General features: G+C 39.8%; 1 protein-coding gene across 4 annotated transcripts in view; it reads left to right on the plus strand.

Moving 5' to 3' along the window:
* The window catches only part of GANC (glucosidase alpha, neutral C), a 112,767-nt gene that overhangs the window by 73,114 nt on the left and 18,818 nt on the right, over nucleotides 1-20,835 (plus strand). For 2 of the 4 annotated variants that reach the window (XM_067029067.1, XM_059058016.2), the window contains exons 10-17: nucleotides 115-268; nucleotides 6,332-6,567; nucleotides 8,914-9,040; nucleotides 9,955-10,034; nucleotides 12,511-12,654; nucleotides 13,993-14,089; nucleotides 17,287-17,388; nucleotides 18,926-19,169. In XM_067029067.1, the coding sequence (XP_066885168.1) occupies nucleotides 115-268; nucleotides 6,332-6,567; nucleotides 8,914-9,040; nucleotides 9,955-10,034; nucleotides 12,511-12,654; nucleotides 13,993-14,089; nucleotides 17,287-17,388; nucleotides 18,926-19,169 (1,184 nt within the window). The remainder of the gene's footprint in view (nucleotides 1-114; nucleotides 269-6,331; nucleotides 6,568-8,913; nucleotides 9,041-9,954; nucleotides 10,035-12,510; nucleotides 12,655-13,992; nucleotides 14,090-17,286; nucleotides 17,389-18,925; nucleotides 19,170-20,835) is intronic. The other 2 variants (XM_059058027.2, XM_067029066.1) reach the window with 2 other exon arrangements.

Below are 20,835 nucleotides of genomic sequence, written 5' to 3' on the forward strand. Positions count from 1 at the left end.
ATAATCAGTGAAGGTTATTGTTATGTACTAAAGGATCAGACTATTACACACATATGGATGGGTGTTGTAGGTTAGAGGGAAATTTTTCAGACCTTCATTCCATTCCTTTTCCAGTATGCATTGACCCAGACGGGCCCAGTTGCTGCTAAACAAAAGGTCAGATCTCAAACTGATGTGCACTGGATGTCAGAGAGTGGAATCATTGATGTTTTTTTGCTGACAGGACCTACACCTTCTGACGTCTTCAAGCAGTACTCATACCTTACAGGTACTTGCATGTGGGAGTGCCACTTTCTTGTTCCATTATATTTCCTCTATCCCATGTAGAATCACTGTAAATTAATATTTGTTGTACACCATATAGCATTTATAAACAACTTACCCAAGCTTTTAAAGAAGCAAGCATTTCTCCTCCCACTCTCATCCCATTCAGCTTGGTTAAACATTCCACTGGGGCTGGAATTCTCCATTCTCTAATCCCTAATACTCACCATCTGCCTTCCTTAGAGCCTTTTAACCCCTGGGCTTTCTCTGCCTTTATCTCAGATGACCAGTATCCCAACCTGAACTTTTCTATGTTCTCTTCTCCATTAAAATATAGTGGCTTTAGCACTATAAAGCATTTTATCTTCAAAAGATATGAGATCATCTCAATTGACTGCAGAAAAAGCATTTGACAAAATCCAACACTATTTCATGATAAAAACATTCAGAAGACTAGGAATGAAAGGAAACTTCATCCACATGATAAAAGGCATTTATGAAAAATTCACAGCTAACATCATACTCAATGGTGAAAGACTGCAAGGTTTCCCCTAAGATCAGAAACAAGATGAGGCTTCCCACTTTCACCACTGCTGTTGAACATTGTAGTTAAAGTTCCAGCCAGAGAAATTAGTCAAGAAAAAGAAATAAAAGGCATCAAAATTGTAAAGGGAGATGTAAAATTATCTCTATTCATAGATGATGTGATACTATATGATAGAAAATCCCAAAGGATACACACACACACACACACACACACACACACACACACACACACACACACACAATTAACCAAAGTTGCAGGGTACATAGTCAACACACAAAATTAGCTGTGTTTCTCTATACCAGCAATGAACAATCTAAAAAAGAAATTGAGAAAACAACTCCATTTACAATAACATCCAAAAGAATAAAATATCCAGGAATAAATTTAACCAAGGAGGTGAAAGACTTGTATGCTGAAAACTACAAAAAATTCCTGAATTAAAGAAGGCCTAGTTAAATGGGAAGAAATCCCATGTTTGTGTATTGAAAGATTTAATATTGTTAAGCGAGCAATACTATTGGATGCAATCTACAGATTTACTACAATCCCTGCCAAAATTCCAATGGCCATTTTTTAAGAAATGGAAAAGCTGATCTTTAAAATCATGCTGAATTTCAGAGGGCCCTGAATAGCCCAAAAGTCCTGAAAAATAATGTTGGAGGACTCATACTTCCCAATTTCAAAACTTACTACAAAGTTAAAGTAATCCAAACAGTGTGGTACTGGCATAAGGATAGACATATAAGCCAATGGAATAGAATTGAGAGTCTAGAAATAAACCCATACATCTCTGGCCAATTGATTTTCAATAAATGTTCAAGACCATTCAATGGAGAAAGGATTGTCTCTTAACCACATGGCACTGGGACAACTGGATATCCACGTGCAAAAGAATGAAATTGGACCCCTATCTCACACCATATACAAAAAATTAACTCAAAATTGATCAATGACATATATATAAGAGCTAAAGTCATAAAACTCTTAGAAGAAAACAGGGATGAATCTTCATGACCTTGGATTGGCAACAGAATCTTAGCTATGACATCAAAATCATGAGCAACAGGAAAAAAAATTAGACAAGTTGGATTTCTTTAAAACTAAAAACTGAAAAAAAAAAAAAAAACCTAAAAACTGGGCTTCCCTGGTGGTGCAGTGGTTGAGAGTCTGCCTGCCAATGTAGGGGACATGGGTTCGTGCCCCAATCCGGGAAGATCCCACATGTCACGGAGCGGCTGGGCCCGTGAGCCATGGCCGCTGAGCCTGCGCGTCTGGAGCCTGAGCTCCGCAACGGGAGAGGCCACAACACTGAGAGGCCTGCATACCGCAAAAAAAAAAAAAAAAAAAAAAAAAAAAACTAAAAACTTTTGTGCATCAAAGGACATTATCACAAAAGTGAAAAGGCAACCTATAGAATGGGAGAAAGTATTTGCAAATCATACATAAGATAAGGGTCTAGTATCCAGAATACATAAAGAACTCTTATAACTCGATAATAAAAAGGAACAATCTAATTCTAAGATTAGAAAAGGGATTAAATAGACATTTCTCCAAAGAAGATGTACAAATGGATTAACAAGCACATGAAAAGATGCTCAACAGCACTAGGTATTAGGAAAATGTAAATTAAAACCACAATGAGATACTGCTTCCTACCCACTAGGATGACTAAATCAAAAAAAGAGGGGAAATAATAAGTGTTGGTGAGGATGTAGAGAAGTTGGAAACTCATACATTACTGGTGGGAACGTGAAATGGTTCAGCTGGTATGGAAACAGTTTGGCAGTTCCTCAGAATGCTAAACATAGAACTACCATATGACCCAGCATGATGATTGATTTTGTGTGTCAACTTGCCTAAGTCATGGTGCCCAGATATTTGGTTAAACATTAGTCTAGATGTCACTGTGAAGTTATTTTTTAGATGATATTAACAGTTAAATCACTAGACTATGAGTAAAGCAGGTTAGTCTCCGTAACATGAGTGGGCTTCATACAATCAGCTGAAAACCTTAGAGAAAAGGACTGAGGTATGCTCTAAAGAAACAGGAATCTCTCTCCAGACTGTCTTCATACTCAAGCTACAACTTCAAGTCTTCCCTGGGTCTCCAGGCTGCTGGCCTGCCTGCAGAATTCAGAGTTGCCAGTCCCCACAATCACATGAACCAGTTCCTTAAAATCAATCATTTTCTCTCTATGTATATGTACAAATACATACACACATATACACACATCCTATTGATTCTGTTTCTCTGCAGAACCCTAACTAATATACCCAACAATTCCACTCCTAGATACATACTCAAAGGAACTGAACAAGGACTTCAACAGATACTTGTATGCCAATGATCACTGCAGCATAGCCAAAAGGTAGAAACAAGCCAAGTGCTCATCAAAAATGAATGGATAAACAGAATGTGGTATATACAGAAAATGGAATACTATTCAGCCATAACAAAGAATGAAGTTCTGATACATGCTACAACATGGATGAATCTTGAAAGCATTATGCAAAATGAAATAAGCCAGACACAAAAGAACAAATATAACATGATTCCACTTGTATGAAGTACCTATAGTAGGTAAATTCATGGAGACAAAAAGTTAAGATTAGCAGTTAGCAGGGGCTGAAGGGTGGGATGAGTAACAGAAAGTTATTGCTTGTGGTTATAGAATTCCTGTTTGGAGTGATATAAAAATTTTATAAACAGCTAGTGGTGATGCCGGTACTACACTGTGAATGTAACTAATGCCACTGAATTTTACACGTAAAAATGGTTAAAATGGAAAATTTTATGTTACATATATTTTACCACAGTTTTTTAAAACTGGTAATGTAATATGCTCCACTCCCCCCAAAAAAAACCCACATTGAATTGTATGCCTTACATGGGTAAATTGTATGGTATATGAGTTACATATCAATAAAGCTGTTAAAAATCAAAGTAATGTAGCATCATTTCTGCTGCATTCCATTGTTAAAATTTCCTGACTCTAGCCCATTGTCAAGGGAAGATTTGATTCCAATTTTGATGAGAGGACCAACAGAGAATTTGCGGATATGGGAAGACACCCATATAGGAATAAGTATCATCAAAGCCCCCCTACAGCCCCTTTCAACATTGTTATTAGAGAGAATAGTCTGGTTTACAGGAAAGTGCTTCAAAAACAATGGATCTGCCACCATGGTCAAAAAAATCTGATTTATAAATTTATAGATTATCTGTTAACTCCTAATAAGGATTTAGTTGAATAATATCCTCTTACCTCTTCCTTCTAACATTGTTATATCATAATTTTTGGTTAATCAACATTCAGTGTTTACATTTTTCCAATGCTCAGGGGTGTCAGATGCTTTATCAATTCCACTTTTTCCCCTGGAGACTTACCCCCAGATCTCTGTCTGGACTGTTTCTCTCTAGGCTCCCCACACAGCTGTCACCCTAGGACTTACTGTTTTCTGTTTGCTGTTTTCTGGTGGTAGATCTCTCCCTTCTTGGGGCCCATGTTTTTCTTTTTTGTGGTTTATTAACTTGGTTTTTGTTCATTGTTCAAAGCATCTTCTGGTAGTTTCCTACGAAAGTGCATTAGAGGTCTACTTTTTGCATCTTTGCAGATATGAAAACATTTTATTTTCCTACCTTCACCCTCGTTTGATAATTTGGTGACTGGATTGAAAAATTTATCTCAGAATTTGAAGGCATTTCTCTATAATCTATCTTCTTGTTCTAAAATCACTCTGAATTCTGTTCCTTTGTATATGGTCTATCTTTTCTCTCTGAAGTATCTTCTCTTTATCTCTAATAGTCTGAAATTTCTAATATTCTGAAACTCTGAAATTTTACAAACAAATGCCTTGATATAGACCTTTTAAAATAATTGCATATTAGACGTAGACTCTTTCATTCTTGAGAATTGTATCCTTCAGTTCTGGAAAAGTTATTATTCTTTTGCAAATATCTTCACCTCCTTTTTCTCTTTCTACTCTACAGATTTTATAACCTTCTCTTTTTTGTCCAATCCTAAGCAATTTTATCTTCCAGGCCTTTCCATGTATGCTCATATTTCTAATTTCTGCAGACTCTTATCCTCTGATTGTTCCTTGTTTCTAATATATTTGTTTTATGCTACCCTAGTCTTATTTTATGGGTACAACTTTATTTCATCTCCCAGAGATACTAATGATAACATTTTGATATTTACTTTGATTCCTTGTATTGCCCCCTATTTTCTCAGAGATCCTTTTACTCTATTTCTTTTTTTTTTTTTTTTTTTTTTTTTTTTTTTTTTTTTTTTTTTTTTTGTGGTACGTGGGCCTCTCACTGTTGTGGCCTCTCCCGTTGCGGAGCACAGGCTCCGGACGCGCAGGCTTAGCGGCCATGGCTCACGGGCCCAGCCGCTCCGCGGCATGTGGGATCTTCCCGGACCGGGGCACGAACCCGTGTCCCCTGCATCGGCAGGCGGACTCTCAACCACTGTGCCACCAGGGAAGCCCTACTCTATTTCTTTATGTGAGTCCCTCTGTCTAATTTTGGAGGCTTGACTCAAATGTTGGATGATCCTTGGCTATCCATGCATACTTAAGAATAAGGTTCTGCCTGGAAGCTCTGTGTACCTGGATGAGTTTTACACTCTCGTGTTGAGGTGGAGGGGGGAATTCTCCTGTCCGCTAGTGTTCTGGGAGCAGGGATGAACCCTTCTCGTTGTCATCCCCCTCACAAGCACTCTGGTGAAAGATTCCTTGGCTTTGCTCAGTAGTTACCACACCACCCCTGCCTGCTGCCTTCCAAATTTTGTTGAAATTACGCCTCTCCCATTCTCTTTGTTCTTGTGGCTTTATTCTTTTTTTCCTTTTCTTTCTTCTGATTTTAGTGGGACTTTTAAGAGGGGAAGGAGATAAATGCAAGTGGTTGACCAGAAGTCCTCCATGTTGTCAGTAAATGTTTTGATGATAATTTCCTGACAGTTCTTCCTGCCTGCAGTTTCTTTGCCTTCAAGTCTGCTCCCGACTAATTTTTCTAAAACATAGGTCTGCTGAGGTTACATCTTGCCAAACTTTTGATGACTTCCTATACAAGAAGATTTAGAGTCCTTATCCTGAACTACAGGGTCCTTTACAAACTGACCCTCTCCAGTGTCATCTCCTGTTGGCCTCCTTCACAGTGTAACCACCCTGGAATATTTATTTTTCCCTAAGCTTATCATGTCCTTCTCTGCCTCCATATCTTTTCTATTTCCTGTGCCTCAATGATCTATTCATTCTCCCTGCCTGAGAATACTCTTACTTATTCTTCAATGTTCTAACCAAGTGTTACCACCTCTGTGAAGCCTTTCAAGACTCCATACTTCACTGCAAACTTTATTAGCCCCTCTGCACTTGAGGGTAGGGACTCTGCTTTCTTCTTGATATTCTAAGTACCAGGCTCAGTGCTTAGACCTTGTAGACATTCAGGAAACATTTATCAAATGTATAATTATCATTGTGGTGGTAATTGGCTCAGTTGTCATCTCCCCCTTTTAGGCACACAAGCCATGCCCCCTCTCTTCTCCTTGGGGTACCATCAGTGCCGCTGGAACTATGAAGATGAACATGATGTAAAGTCAGTGGATGCAGGATTTGATGAACATGACATTCCTTACGATGTCATGTGGCTGGACATAGAGCACACTGAAGGCAAGAGGTACTTCACCTGGGACAAGAAAAGGTTCCCATACCCCAAAAGGATGCAAGAGCTGCTCAGGAGCAAAAAACGTAAGGTAAAATAAGCCAGCACTCTGAACCTTTTCATTACAAAGCATTTTTAAATTTTTTAAAGTTGCCTTGATTAGTGGAAGAGAACCATCTGGTAAAAAACGGCCAGGAAAATAGTACCTTCAATTGTAACTGTAACTGTGATAACAGAAAAGCAATGGTGAGAAGGTGGCCATCCCTGCCATCCACTCCTGCCTTAGCAGTCCATCCATCCCTGCCTTAGTGGTCTAGGTCCCCATAAGGATGAAGGGGCCTAGCATTCAGTCCCATTCGTTGTGGCCACCCTGTAGTGATGTGATGGATGCACACCACGACACAAAATTTGATTTTGATGTCAAGATTGATTATGTCACACTGGCACCAAGAGGGTATGAAAAGGCTAATTAGTCCCATAGTGAGGCATTCTTGGGGGAGCAGACTAGCCCCCAAGCTCCTTTGAAATTGGCCTGAGAGAGCTGGGAAAGGAGACAAGATCAGGTTTTAAGGTTTTAAGGTGGTTAGAGGGTTGAACTGGGGTGAGGATTCCTGTGCATGCACCGGGGCTTGTGTGGTTTGAACTTCCTGTTGGCACCAAAGAAGGGAGCATCAGGGCTTTCTCTGTCAGTACACACGGATATGGGTGGAAGGCTAAGGGGGAGTGATGGGGCTTGAAGCTCTTAACAGTCGCTCAGAAATGGAGTCAGATTCTTTATTACACCATTTTTCCTGCATGCTTCCCTGATGGACTCCATCTGTCAATATGGCCAAGGAAAGAACTAAAATAGAAAATGAGGACAGGGAGAAGACACTGGAAATTGTGTAATGCAGGGTGGGGGGGAGTGATAGCAATAATGAAAAGGGTGAAGGAGAAAAAAACAAGAGAGGAAAAGGGAGGAACCCCATATGTATCACATAAATGGATCTGAGATTAAAGTTGCCTTTTCAACCCATTGCATTGAGCCCCAGTCCTTTCACAGGTGGTCAGAGCCAATGCTGTTAATTCTTAATCTCCCAGTTAATAAACAGCTACCATTTATCAGGCATTTATTATGGAAGCAGCCCAAAAGCCCATCGACAGATGAATGGATAAAGGAAATGTGGTATACATATACGATGCAAAATTATTCAGCCTTTAAAAGGAAGGACTTTCTGATACATGCTGCAACGTGGATGAACCTTAAGGACATTATGCTAAGTGAAATAAACCAGTCACAAAAAGACAAATACTATATGATTTCACTAATCTGTAATACCTAGAGTAGTCAAAATCATAGAGACAGAAAGAAGAATGGTGGTAGCCCAAGGCTGGTGGGGAGGAGGGAGTGGGAAGTTGTTTTTCTGGTTTTTTTTTTGGGGGGTGAGTATTTTTTTTAATATTTATTTATTCATTTGGCTGCATCAGGTCTTAGTTGCTGCACGTGGGATCTTTTAGTTGAAGCATGTGGGATCTTTAGTTGTGGCATGTGAACTCTTAGTTGTGGCACGTGGGATCTAGTTCCCTGATCGGGGATTGAACCTGGGCCCCCTGCACTGGGAGCACGGAGTCTTAGCCACTGGACCACCAGGGAAGTCCTGGGAAGTTGTTTTTAATAGGTAGAGTTTCAGTTTTACAAGATGTAAAGAGTTCTAGACATTGTACAACATTGCGAATCTATTTGACACTGTTGAGCTGTATGCTTAAAATTGGCTAAGATGGTGAATTTTATGTTATGCATATTTTACCACAATTAAAAAATTTTGTAAGTTTTTGAGCAATGGAGAATTAAACTTTAGTATGTAGAATAGATTTGAATAGATATGAGGAAGGATTATTAGAAGGTTATTCTAGCCAAATAAAGTGGTTTTGAGGCCCCTGAGTAGGTGGAAGTGATGGTATTAGAAGGGCAGGGAGAGATGCTGGAGAAGAGTGCTGTGATCACAGTTCTTCTCAAGCCTCCTTCCTAAATATGGCTGTACCATATTTAGGTTTGGGGATTTTTTGTTTGTTTTTAATATGCTAGTTTCTTTTCTTTAATGTTTGCTTTTGTGTTATCTTAGCCTCTATCTATCTAGGGAGCAGGGACCTTGCCTGCTTAATCCTTTATGTAAAGCACTCAGCACCACAGAGAGATAGAAGCCTAATAAATGTGATCTTAAGAACATGTATTGGTGGGGCAGCAATAATTGTGAAAAAGGATGGGCCTGATTCTGATATCAATTTATATTCCCATAAGCCCATGAAAGGTTATAGGATTTTACTGGTGTCTGAAATATTTCAGTAATAGTAGTTGTTTTGAGTAAAATATGAATGCCAAAACTATGATGAAAACAAGTAAATGAACATATGGCTTGTATAAAACTGATGAAACCTTTAAACCTTTATGTCCTAACAGCTTGTGGTCATTAGTGACCCCCACATCAAGATTGATCCCGACTACTTAGTGTATGCTAAGGCCAAAGAACAGGGCTTCTTTGTGAGGAATCATGAAGGGGGAGACTTTGAAGGTGTATGCTGGCCTGGTAAGATGTCATTTGATACACCTGTTATCCACTGTTTAGTCCCAACTAATGAAGATTGCATGGCCATCTTTCTAATTTCTTGTAGTTGTCACGTGCTACATTTATGTGCCTTCCCTTAAAGATGATAGTATTATCTTTTATATCTTTCATTTAACATCTGGTACAGTGTGCTTTGTATACATTTATAAGTCAATGACTGAATGAAAAATTAACAAGCAAACCTCAGTGACATGCTATTTCCCTAAGCAAATAAAAATTAAAAGCCAGGGAATGAGAAAATGAGAGGAGGAGAGAGAGGAAGAAAGAAGAAGAATCCTGCAATGTCTCTCACTGTGATTCTTCTTTGCCCTGTTAGCCCATAGTTTTGACTTCCCAGCCTTTCATGAGTGACCTCAACTGCCCCTGACAACTCTGAAGTCTTCATTTCAGAAATTATTAGTTTAAAGCCTTGGTAAAAACTCCTCAAGGACAAAAGGGAATCACCACTCTGTCATATGATAGCACTCTATCACAAGTCCATGCACTGTAGAGAAACCGCACGCATCCTCTTCTCCCTATACCACTTATAAACATGTCTCTCCTCTCTTTAAGAACAGAGAGGTCACTCCAGGCTATCTGCCATCCTTCCTGGGCCTGTCTGAGGCCATCAGTAAGGGACAGGCTCCATCTTGATGCTTGTTCATTGGCATTCCCATGGCCACTGAGGTTGAGAGGGCTAGTGATTGCCGCTGGAGTCCAGCACTGCCTTCTTCATTCGTTTCTCAGCAGACCATGCCTCTGTATCAGCTATCTTTTACATTTGATGTGAGGTGCCCATTCATTACCCAGCTTTCACATCTGATATTCTTCTTTACAAATATCTTACCATGAGGAGCACTGTTCCTAACAGGCTGTCTACTCCTCTGCCTCTGCAGGTCTCTCCTCTTACCTGGATTTTACCAGTCCCAAAGTCAGAGAGTGGTATTCCAGTCTTTTTGCTTTCTCTGTTTATCAGGTTTGTTTTTATTCTTTTGCTCTTTCCTAGTTACTTGGAAGGATAAAGTAAGGAAAAAAAGTGATTAAATAGAGCTACTCTGCTTCACTGAGTAGCTCTTGATAAATAATACTTGTATGAAAAGACAGGGATGCCAAGGACTTCCCTGGTGGTCCAGTGGTAAAGAATCCGCCTTACAATGTGCTGGACGCGGGTTCAATCCCTGGTCAGGGAACTAAGATCCCATATGCCATGGGGCAACTAAGCCCGCACGCCACAACTACTGAGCTTGGGCGCCTCAACAAGAGAGGCTGTGTGCCTCAAACTACAGAGGCCATGTCCCCTGGAGCCTGCGCACCACAACTAGAGAGAGAAAACCCACACGCCACAACTAGAGAGAAGCCCGTGCCACCAACGTGCCTCAACAAAAGATCCCGCATGCCTCAACAAAGATTCCACGTGCCGCAACTAAGACCCGACACAGCCAAAAGTAAAATAAATAAATAAATAAATAATAAAATAAATCTTAAAAAAAAAAAAAGACAGGATGCCAACCACATTACAGACCTTGGTGGTGCCAGGAGTGGTGCCACATGAATTACCAAGTGCACAAAAGCTGTGATTTTGACTTCTATTATGATAGACTCTATGATATATCAAAGTACTTAATAATAGAGACTTATTATATTTTCAAACTGTATAAATTTTTACATAAAATAGTATTGTATATTATTAAAGATGATGATAATGATATATGAGAAAGTATCTTGCAAAGTATAACGTGATATTAAAAGTAAGGTACAATAATAATTCTTAAAATCTTACAAGAGGGCTTCCCTGGTGGCGCAGTGGTTGAGAATCCGCCTGCCGATGCAGGGGACACGGGTTCGTGCCCCGGTCCGGGAAGATCCCACATGCCGCGGAGCGGCTGGGCCCGTGAGCCATGGCCGCTGAGCCTGAGCGTCCGGAGCCTGTGCTCCACAACGGGAGAGGCCACAACAGTGAGGCCCGCATACCACAAAAAAAAAAAAAAAAAAAAAAAAAAAAAAAAAAATCTTACAAGAATCACAGAGAGAACTGGAGAGGCCACATCTAGAGAACCATTTTCAATCAGCAGTGGTGATGAGAATAATGATGCCTGATATAAACTGAGTATGTGCTGTGTGCCAAGCACTATGCTACTCACTTTGTGTGCATTATACCATTTCATCTTCACAATAACTCTTTGAAGTTGGAATTGTAATTAACTCTAATCCCACAGGTGAGGAAATCAAGGCATGGACAAGTGTAAAAACCTGCTAAGTTCACCCGTCTAGTAAGTGGTGGACCCAAGATTTGAACTCAGGTCTGTCTGTCTCCGAAGCCCAGCCCAGCTCTTAACCACTAAACTGTAGTTTCTGAGCATCCTGTATTAGGATATAGAAAATAACTTAGAGCAGGGGTAAAGAACACGTGGGCCAATCTGGCCTTGCTCATTTGTTTCCCTATTGTCTAGGCTGCTTGCACATAACTATAGCTGGGTTGGATTATTGAAAAAGAGGCCTTATGGCCTGAAAAGTTGAAAATATTTACTGTCTGGCCCTTCCCGAAAAAGTTTGCCAACCCCTGCCTTAGAGGGTGCTAAAAAGAACAGTCAAAGTGGTTAAATATTTGGAACCCATATAGCCGTGTTCATAGAAGTATACATGATTAGAAATAATTCAAAGTAAAGAGTCAAAAGAAAACATAGAAGCCTCCTCCAGTCATTTGAAAGGCTACCATGTCGGGGAGGCAGCAGATGTATTCTGTGGTATCCCAGAAGGCAAGCTAGGCCCTGTGAGAGGATGTTACAAGGAGCAAGACTTTCAGAAAATAATGGAATGAGCTGCCTGAGGGACTCCCAGTCATTGTAGCTATTGAGTCAAATGCTGAGAGACCAGGGATTCTATAAAGGGATAGCAGCACCGTGTTAACTACATGACTCAACAGCCCCTTCCCACTCTAAAGCTAACAGTTCTATGTAGAACACAAACTATAGATCCTACTAACAAACGGGTATCCTAGCTGTCAAACCTTTCATAGTGTTAGAGGGAAGGGGGAATCTTTTCATGGACAGCTATAATTGCCCATAGTTAAGAGTTGTAGCAGATGATGGATGATGTAGAGCCTAACTGTGAACATTCACAACCTTTCCTGTAGTGGTTCTCCAGGGGGTCTCATAGAAGACCTGTGGGCAACATGGGAGTACAGCACAGCACTTTTTCATTCATAAGTACTCAACAAGTACTCATTGAGAACCCTCTGCCATTTAGGTTGTTCTAGGTGTTTGGGATTTATCAATGAACAAAACAGACAAAATTCCCTGCCCTGTGGAACTTTTATTCTAGCAGAGGACAGAGCATAGTTAATAAACATAACAAATAATAAATTAAATGGAGGAAGAAAGAGGAATAGGGATGGCTATCATATTAACCTTGTCACTGTAGGAGTTTTATCATGACCAAGATTGACTTCCTAGGGATCTACTGACATCCTCTACATATGGAATGACATGAATGAGCCCTCTGTCTTTAGAGGGCCAGAACTAACCATGCAGAAGAATGCCATTCATCATGGTAACTGGGAGCACCGAGAACTTCACAACATCTATGGCTTTTATCAGGTAAGACATCTAAAAAGCAGCCACCTGGATCCATGTGCCCTGCCTTTTGGGCTGAAAGTCATTTGCTTTAACAACAATGCTATACAGGTCATTTCTCTGTGTGTCTTTTCTGACAACTGTTGATACAATGGGTCTTATCAGGTTGTAGCCAATATAAGACTCATTATTTCTCCCTTTGCATCTTTTCCATCTATAATGAACTTGGTTAATTTATAGATATTGGTTGATTAATGATAACAAAGAAACATCTTCCTTGACAGGAGCCATTAGTAAATGGCATTAGATAATACCTCAAACCTTTTATTTAAGTAGGCTGTGATAAATATGTAAACAAAGGCAATTAAAACATTTTTTTTTTAAATTTCACAAACGTCTAAATACAGCGTCTTTTTTTTTTTTTTGCGTTACGCGGGCCTCTCACTGTTGTGGCCTCTCCCGTTGCGGAGCGCAGGCTCCGGACGCGCAAGCTCAGCGGCCATGGCTCACAGGCCCAGCCGCTCCGCGGCATGTGGGATCCTCCCAGACAGGGGCACGAACCCGCATCCCCCGCATCGGCAGGCGGACTCCCAACCACTCCGCCACCAGGGAAGCCCATACAGCAAGTTTTATATTCATACCGGGGGAGTAAGATTTAGAACACAGATGCACAATTTCAATATGTATATTTCTAAATGTAGAAAGCCTTCCTTAAGTACTTAGCCTTCTCAATAGAAGGTCGTAGAATTGTTTTCCTTTTGCCAGTCACATCCAAAAAACTTGGCAGTCACTTGCCCTAATTTATATCCTTGGTTCTTTGTTATCTTCAAAATGTAATGGTATTCCTGTGGGCCTCCCACAAATTGATGTTTTCCAGCGGGAGCTGCTGGCTACATATAGCACGATTTTCAGATGGTATCTGTGTACTTCTCTACACAGCCTCTTGCTATAACTGTAAACTATCAATACTTTATAGTTGAAGAATTTTCTTATGTAGGCCAGGGCCAGTCACTTAACCTCTCTGAATCAGTTTTTTTTTTCATTAATGAAAACTATCTCAGAGGTTTTTGTGTAGGTTACTAGAGAAAATCTTATAAAAATGCCTCACAATAGTAAGCACCAAGTAAATACTATTATTTACTATTATTTCATTGCTATTTTAATGAGATAAATTGTTTCACTCTTTTAATAGGGGAATTTAGAGTAGTTTCATTACATCATGAAAATTATTGGGCAGATTTTTAATATTTTCCATTTCATATTCCACCTATTTACTTTTTGCATGTGAAATAGCTTATTGGGGATGTCTGCACAGTACCATAATCGTCATCTCTTTGAAATTTTTCTCCTTTGACTTTATAGCAAATGGCCACTGCAGAAGGACTGATCCAACGATCTAAAGGGAAGGAGAGACCCTTTGTTCTTACACGTTCTTTCTTTGCTGGATCACAAAGATATGGTAAGGACTGGTTCATATGATCAGACTTAAAAACACAAGCTAGCAATCTGTCTTTTTTGACCATATATGGTATATGGTGCTACTGTGTTGAGGCCTTCCTTTTCAGTAGGTCAGGTATTAGATTGTAGAGAGCAATGTGCTCTGAAGTGTGCATTTTGCCCTTTGAGACTGAGTAAACCAATTTTAATAAAGTTTAGTTACTTTTTTCCCACTGAAGAACTGGACACTTAGTTGTTGGGGGAATGACTTCAGAGAATCTGTTTGCTGGGATGGTCATCTTTTTTTTTTTTTTTTAACATCTTTATTGGAGTATAATTGCTTTACAATGGTATGTTAGTTGCTGCTGTATAACAAAGTGAATCAGCTATACATATACATACATCCCCATATCTCCTCCCTCTTGCGTCTCCCTCCCACCCTCCCTATCCCACCCCTCTAGGTGGTCACAAAGCACCAAGCTGATCTCCCTGTGCTATGCAGCTGCTTCCCACTAGCTGTTTTACATTGGGTAGTGTATATATGTGAATGCCACTCTCTCACTTTGTGCCAGCTTACCCTTCCTCCTCCCCGTGTCCTCAAGTCCATTCTCTACATCTGCATTTTTATTCCTGTTCTGCCCCTAGGTTCTTTAGAACCTTTTTTTTTTTAGATTCCATATATATGTGTTAGCATATGGTATTTGTTTTTTTCTTTCTGACTTACTTCATTCTGTATGACAGACTCCAGGTCCTGGAATGGTCATCTCTGATCCTGTCTCTTTTATTTATCAAGACCAGAGAAAATATACTTTAACACATTCCTTCAATGTTAGTGGAACATTGCTGTTCCACTCAGCAATGTGGTTTAAAATAGACCCAGCTTTTGCTTGTGGTCAGCGTCATCTATAACTGGATCCGGTTTGCTAACTAATGCAGATCTAGTTCAACTTAACCAACCTGTGGCAGGAAGGCTATTTTAAGTCCCCTGGCCTTGCATAAATAACCTGAAGCTTAGGTCCTAGTTTGAGGAATCCAGACTTTATTGTACCACAGACAATATTAGGCCTCCTACTCCACCCCTGAAAACCAGCCCCAGTGGCACTCTGGAAGACACCAAAATATAATCATCAGGCAAATATTCAAGTACAGAGATACTCAGCATTAGTCCTTAAAATAAAAAATAAAGAAAATCCAAATATCCAACAATACGGGAATAGTTATTAAATTATGGTATATCCGTATGATAGTCTATCATAAGGCTATTTAATATAGTAGCATTAATTGCATGAGAAAATTTTTGTGACATCATGATAAAAGAAAAAAAAAGCAGAAAGCCTAAATGTTTATATATTATCCTGATTTTGTTTAAAAAATAAATATATGTAGGTAGTAATAATACTGTGGTGATTATGAGTGATTTTAATTTTCCTCTTTTTACTTATCTCTGTTTTCCAAATTCTCTACAAGTATCCCTTTTAATCACTATAACAAGTAAAGTCTTTGAATGAAAACACTTAAAAGCAGCAGTTTAAAAAAGATAATGCGGGTGGGGGAGGGATGGACTGGGAGTTTGGGGTTAGCAGATACAAACTATTACATAGAGAATGGATAAACAACGGGTCCTGCTGTGTAGCACAGGGAACTAAATTCAATGTCCTGAGAGAAACCACAATGGAAAATAATTTTTAAAACTGTATATATATGTATAACTGGATCACTATGCTGTGCAGTAGAAATTAGCACAACATTGTAAATCAACTATACTCCAATTTAAAAAGAAGATAACAGAAGATACACATACTAAGTAATCTTTGATTTCTTAAATATTGGCTCACTGCCTAGTCTTCAGTACTCTGTGTGAAGCTATCGATTTGCCCCAAAGCATAGCAAGTGAGGCATTACAGAGAACACTGCTGTGTCAAGTTCTATGCTGAGACCAATAGCCAGAGAGAGCTTTCAACAGAACAACCACATGAGACCTGAAAACATCCGAACGTTTACATGAACTTTGTTTCTTGATAAGAATGTTGTCATGTGGGTTTCAACATCATTATGCAGATATGTACATATCTCATCTGAAGTCAAGGAGAAATTATGAGAATACTACTTTAAATGTCCCTCGAAAATATTTTTCTTTGCTCCCCATAGGACAGCCTAAAATTTCTACAAAATATTAAAGCAAAAATAGCTACCAAAAGTATTTTGGTAAAAGATTGACAAAAATGTTTCAGGAGTAATCTAGACTTAGTAACGTAAGATTTTTTTTCCTTTTATGAACCTCTTTAGTGAGGTTCATAAGAGCTTTACAAGCTCTTATCAACTATTCAGTGCGCAAGAGCACTGACTTTAGAGTCAGACTGCCTGAGCTCAAATCCTACCATATCTATTGTTTGCCATATTTCCCTCACTGTAAAATAAAGTTAAACAGTGTTTACCTGATAGAGTTGTTGTAATGATTAAGTGGGATAATACAGGCAAAGCAACGTGACACCTGGCTCAGTGAGGGCTCTGTAAATGTTAACTATTGTTATTGCTGCTGTTATTATGTCTCCCTTGTACCGTCTTAAGTCCTCTTATAGAGAATTTTGTGGAGTTACAGGCGGTGTGTGGCGGATAGGCATATAGATCGATGGAACAGGATAGAGAATCCAGAAAGAGTCCCACACATATATGATCAAATAATTAGCAACAAAGTTGCTAAGGCAATTCAATGGAGAAAGGAGTGTTTTCAATAAATCGTGCTGGCACATGGAGTATCCATGTGGGGGAGGGGGAAGAACCTTGACTCTTACACCGTACACACAGAGTAACTCAAAATGGAATATAGACCTAAATTATAAAAGCTACGACAAACAGAAAGCTTCTAGAAGAAAACACAGAAAATCTTTGTGACTTTGGGGTGGCAAAAATTTCTTAGATAGAACACAAAAAACATGAACCATAAAATATAAAAAGATAAATTGGACGTCATTGAAATTAAAAACTTATGCCCTTTCAAAGATATTGTTAAGAAAATGAAAGTCAAGCTACAGACTGAGAGAAGATATTTGCAATATACATATATGTCAAAGGACTTGTATCCAGAATATATAAAAAGAAAGAAATGTTTTCCTTTATGTTGGCTTGCCTATTACAAATAAGGAATCAAAATATGAAATTGAGTACCTGGGCTGATTTGTGATTTTTTTTCTTTTAATACCTTCTTACTGATGACCAAAGGTGCTGTGTGGACAGGCGACAACACAGCAGAGTGGAGTTACCTGAAAATTTCTATCCCTATGTTACTCACCCTCAGCGTGACTGGGATCTCTTTCTGTGGAGGTAAGATGATATCTTCAAGCTTGACGTGAGAGAAAATCAAAGGGAGAGTGTTTCCTTTTTTTTAGTTGTTGTTGCTTTTTGTTTTCGGTATGCGGGCCTCTCACTGTCGTGGCCTCTCCAGTTGCGGAGCACAGGCTCTGGACGCGCAGGCTCAGCGGCCATGGCTCACGGGCCCAGCCGCTCCGCGGCATGTGGGATCCTCCTGGACCGGGGCACGAACCCGTGTCCCCTGCATCGGCAGGCGATTCTCAACCACTGCGCCACCGGGGAAGCCGTTTTTTAAAAATTATTAATTTTTATTGGAGTCTGGTTGCTTTACAATGCTGTTAGCCTCCACTGCAGAACAAAATCAATCAGCCATACAAAGGGAGGGTATTTTCATCAAAGCTGGTCACAAATCCCTTCTTGTGAGCTGTTTTCAACAGGGATACTCTATGGCCATACCACCCTGAATGTGCCCAATCTCCTCTGATCTCAGAAGCTAAGCAGGGTCGGGCCTGGTTAGTACTTGGATGGGAAACAGGGGTAAACATGGGAAAGAGAAAATGAGGAGAGTGAAGGAGAACAGACTAGGGAGGAGAGTGAAGGGGACACTTCAGAGCTGCGTGTGTACTGTCTGAACTGAGGACATGAAGAAAGTCATCAGAAAGTGAGCCAGGGTGTTTCTTTCCCTCATTCTCTTACTGATCCCTCCTTAGACACTCTTGATAACTGAGTTTCTCTTCTTAAAACATGCCTTTTCTACCTGAAAGAGAAAAATGGAGAGAACTACAAAGAATTTAGCAAATCAGAAATCAGCTTTACAGAACTCCTGTGACACGTTTTAACTTAAATACACACACACACACACACTCTCTCTTGGAAAAGATAAATTTAATTAAAATAAGATTCTCTGATGGGCTGCCTTTCCCTAATCCTAACAATTCCCTGCAGGTGAGAGATCCCAGTATGGAAGGTGTTCAGCATGGCTACAGGTCCAGCTGCTCCTTGTTTTCAGTGGGCCTGGGAGCACCTTAATATCACTTTTTGATAGATGTGGTTTTTTATGGCATTGGTCCACATTCAATCCAAGGAATATGTATCCTGCTTAAAGGATAAGCACGAAATTCTCCCTAAACCTCTAATTCTGATTATATCTTTCCCTTTAGTTCTATAATTTTTATCTTGCTTCAGCTGTTGATTTCAAACAAAATCAATTGCCAAACCGCCACCCCACCCCTAAACACAGACTTATTGAATCAGGCAGACATTTTGCAATTTCTGCATTACCTGGGCTCAGGACATACAGAAATGTTGAACTTGCAGTAAAGCCTTTTGACAGGAAAAAATATATATTCAAAGAGCGTACTGTCAGATCCCCAAACAACCTTGAGTTTTTTAGTATGTGCTCCCTAATTTGAGGCCACAGTTTTATGCTGTCATTTTGAGTGCACATACAGCGCCTTTGCCCTGTCTGTCTTCAAGGCCTTATCTTACCTGTGCATCGTCTGTTAGAGGCCTGGGTGTCTAACTCAGCCTTTCTTAATTGACTAATCAGCGGATGTAGGTGGCTTCATCGGGAATCCAGAGGCAGAGCTGCTAGTGCGGTGGTACCAGGCCGGAGCCTACCAGCCCTTCTTCCGTGGCCATGCCACCAAGGACACCAAGCGACGGGAACCCTGGCTCTTTGGGGAGGAGCACACCCAACTCATCCAAGAAGCCATCAGAGAGCGCTACACCCTTCTGCCCTACTGGTATTCTCTGTTCTACTCTGCACACGTCGCTTCCCAACCCGTCATGAGGTAAACAGGCTTCACCAGTCACACCAGCAACCAATCTCTAACAGAAGATCCCCTCAGCCACTGGCAGTGGAGTGATTACAGTGATTGCAAAAGAAAAGCCAGGTGTTTAACCAAGTGCCAATCAGCTTATTGAGCACCAACTGTGAGCAGGGTCAGGCAGTGGAGGTCACAGAAGATAAAAACTAGATCTCCTGCTACTTGGTGGTTCAAGTGTTAATATCTGGTAGGAGATAGAAATAGGAGAAAGAAAGAAAAGAAAAAGGAAGTGACTCTGTAACTGAATTCATCCAATATTTAACCCATGTAGTTCCCCTACAAAACTTGCCACCGCAAAATGTGTCTCTTTGGCTTGAGGATTCTTGGGGGCTAATTGTTTTTAAGAAACAAAAGGCTCAGGAAGTCTTCCTTTTTAACCTCCTCCTTAACTGCCTAAAAGAATTGTTAAAGGACCTGGTCCAGGAAGTGCATTCTCATCAGAGATATCTACAAGGAATACGAGCTAAGCATGGTAGGGGGAATGTGGAGATGGAAGTCCTCTCTGTGTCCCATTGTCTCTGCATGGCCCAGCAAACATTTGTTTACCAAACATGTGTTTTTCCATTTCTGAATGAATATCCTTCCTCCCCTTTGAAGTCCCAAACCCACTCCCTTCTCCTTTTCTCAGGTGTTATATAAGCCTCAATTGCCTATCTTGTCCTTGGGCATCATATTTTTATGGAACCCCCTCATATGTACATAATTAAATTTGATTTTCTCCTGTTAAATACTCTCATGTCAATTTAATTCTTAGACCAGCCAGAAGAACCTAGACGGGTAGAGGAAAGTTGTTTTTTCGTCCCGACACCCACGGGCATCCTCTCATGAAGAACAACTTATTCTGTCAGGCTTAGCTCTATCTTACCTGTAGGGCTTTTCCTAGTGTATGAGTTATATTCTGATTCTATTTTGAAGACAGGATGTGAATACCAACTTTCTGGGTTAGAGAACAGTACACACGGAGACACACATAGTAAGTACATCAAGACCTCTAGATTAGCAGTTCCTCAGCCTGGCTCAGATCAGAATCATCCGAGGAGCTTTTGAAAAATACAGATTCCAAGGCCATACCACCAAACCTACTAGGAATCCCTTGGTTAAGTTCCAGGGATCTATATTTGTTAGAAGTTTCCCTGGTGATTTTAGACATCAACCAGGTTTAGAGACCGCTGCTTTGTTATATTTAGTAGAAAAGGAATGGATTATTACAAAGGCTAGTAAATAAACTAAAAATAAGTTTCTTTTATTAAGAAATATCTTTTCCTCATGAAATTGAAAATAATATTAGAACCATTAGGTTAATATCCAGATACATAGATATTGAAAGTTTTATGATTTTTATAAGCCCACGTGCCTCCTAGTTAGTTGTGTACAATAACAATAAAACAAAACTCAAAACCCACACAAGTTTCTGAAACCTCCAAAAATGTTGCCAGCTTGAGAACAAGAAAAACCAATTATTTTTATTTAAATAGGCAATGATTAACGATTCATGAAAAGCAGTGACAGAATGAAAAAATGGCACAGATTTTACAACACTATAAAATTCGGTTTTACAAACATTTAATTTGTTTTACACCAAACGTGTTAGGCATTTGGACTTGGACAAAGCTCTGATTCTGTCAGAGTA

This window comes from Kogia breviceps, chromosome 3 (assembly GCF_026419965.1).
Source record: "Kogia breviceps isolate mKogBre1 chromosome 3, mKogBre1 haplotype 1, whole genome shotgun sequence".
Lineage (NCBI taxonomy): Eukaryota > Metazoa > Chordata > Mammalia > Artiodactyla > Physeteridae > Kogia > Kogia breviceps.